The sequence below is a fragment of the Glycine soja genome, chromosome 18 (assembly GCF_004193775.1).
Source record: "Glycine soja cultivar W05 chromosome 18, ASM419377v2, whole genome shotgun sequence".
In the NCBI taxonomy this organism is placed as follows: Eukaryota; Viridiplantae; Streptophyta; class Magnoliopsida; order Fabales; family Fabaceae; genus Glycine; species Glycine soja.
In genome coordinates, this window is record NC_041019.1 from 46,419,207 (window position 1) to 46,421,234 (window position 2,028).

The window sequence follows — 2,028 nt, forward strand, 5'->3', positions numbered from 1 at the left end:
TCAAGATTTGTTTACATGTATTTTAAAAAAATTTCCGATATAACTTGATGTAGTTGTTAGATAATTATGCACTTTGGCAGGTGACCATGATCTCAATTGCATATATTTTGGTAAGAAAGAATATTATCTAGTACCATGATATTATTATGAATTATGTGTCAGTTTTTGTTGTGGGAAGACCATTTTTAGTGAAATTATTCACTTTCAATCTCATTTTTCTTAAAAAACTATATTAATTTCATTCAAACTATTAGTTTCTTAATAGCTTTTAATACTTTAACATATTAGTCATTGGTTTTTGGCATGAAATAATCCAATTTTTTTTAATTATTTATAGAAATGGTTAAATAAATAATATTTGATACGTAAAAATTGATACTTTATTAAGTACTAGATTATTATTTAATATTTTGCTTTTATCCCTTACCAATTTAAAGAGAGTTTATTATATTCCCTGGTTGAGGTACCCCTACTACTACTTAGAGAAAGTGAAAGTGAAAGTGAAGTGCAACACTGCAGATGCAGTTGCAGGGGAATCAGTTAAACCGTATTTAATTTTCACAACCTCCAACTCCACCAACTTACCCAATATTCTTTACTTTCTTCCTCCGTCTTCTTCCCTTTCAAACCCTAGAAACAGCAAAATCCCCCTTTTGATGCAAATGGGATCACTCCACCAACTCTAGAGCCACACCCTTCAAGATTTAGCTCATGCCCACTTCAATTATGGCTCCATTTTCCACTTCCCCCCACTTCACAGCCTTCACCTTCCTCATCTTGTTCCTCAAAACACAAGCTTTTGATCCACTCTCTTTCTTTTCCTTCACGGATTTTGAGAAAGATCCAAATTTTAAGTCAAGTGTGGGGCTTTATGGCAATGCAAAAGTTGTCAATAATGGTTCTGAGGTTCTTCTTTCTGGGAATGGTGGGAGAGTCATCTACAAGAAGCCCGTCAAGCTTGTTCATAGTGGAGCAAGGGAATTGGTCTCATTTTCAACTTACTTTGGGTTTTCAATGTCCTTGGATAGTGAGAAGAGTGGCTTGGCTTTTGTTATGGTTCCAAGTGGTGTTGAAGGTGAGGTTTTTGGTAATAGTTCATATGGGCTTTCTTTTGGATTGAAGGAAAGGGAATTTAAGGTTGTAGGTGTTCAGTTTAGTGCTTATGGTAGGAATGGGGGTTCTGGTAGTTGTATTGTGTCCATTAATGTTGGTAGTTCTGTTCCTGTTAAAACAATCAATGCCTCATCTGTCATTATGGGTCTAAAAAGTGAGGGGAAATTGCATGCTTGGATTGATTATGAGGCGAGTTCAAAGCGCTTAGAAATTAGGTTGAATCAATATGGTCAATCAAGGCCAGTTGATCCATTGCTTTGGCATTCAATGGACTTATCAAATGTTTGGGGTACTGAAGAGATGTTTGCAGGCTTTAGCACAGTGAAAGAGAATAATACTTCTCAAACATGCTTTCTCTATTCATGGAGCTTTATTGTGAGGCATTTTCCACATTGGATGCATTCTGAGCCTCTGAATCCAAAGGTCCTTGCTAAGAAGACTGAAACTCCAGCAGTGAAATCCAGAAGTGATTGCCTTTTGAGGGTTCTTGCTGCAATGATATTTGGTGCTGGATGTGGAGCATTGACAGCATTCATTGTGCTTTATTTGTGGACCATCTTTGGTAATAAACGACCGGTGGTGCCGGAGGAGTATGCTATGCAGCCTGTAGATTTTGAGTACAAGAAAGTGAGCATTGTTGTAGATAAAACAACCATCATAGATGCTAAGGAGTAGATCTACAGTTGGATGCTTGCATTGTAAATCAGTGTTTCTTGTATTCAGGTTTTGCTTTGTTGTAGTTTGATAAAGAACTGTTTTATTTACTTATGTCATTGTCTATTTTTGAGCAAATTGAGATCCAGATCTAACTCTGAATTAAGGATACATGGCTTACCCTTTTTTTTTGTTTCTGAATCATGACCAAATGTCTAAATCTATGTTACTATTAATTTATTATATGATGTTGTTGACAGA

At 35.9% G+C, this 2,028-nt stretch overlaps 1 protein-coding gene across 1 annotated transcript; it reads left to right on the top strand.

The window, feature by feature from the left end:
- Positions 1–471: 471 nt before the first annotated feature.
- On the top strand, positions 472–2,028 carry LOC114397677 (L-type lectin-domain containing receptor kinase VIII.2-like). The gene has a single exon (XM_028359849.1). It carries the CDS (start codon positions 712–714, stop codon positions 1,786–1,788), a length of 1,077 nt encoding a protein of 358 aa, XP_028215650.1. The 5' UTR covers positions 472–711; the 3' UTR covers positions 1,789–2,028.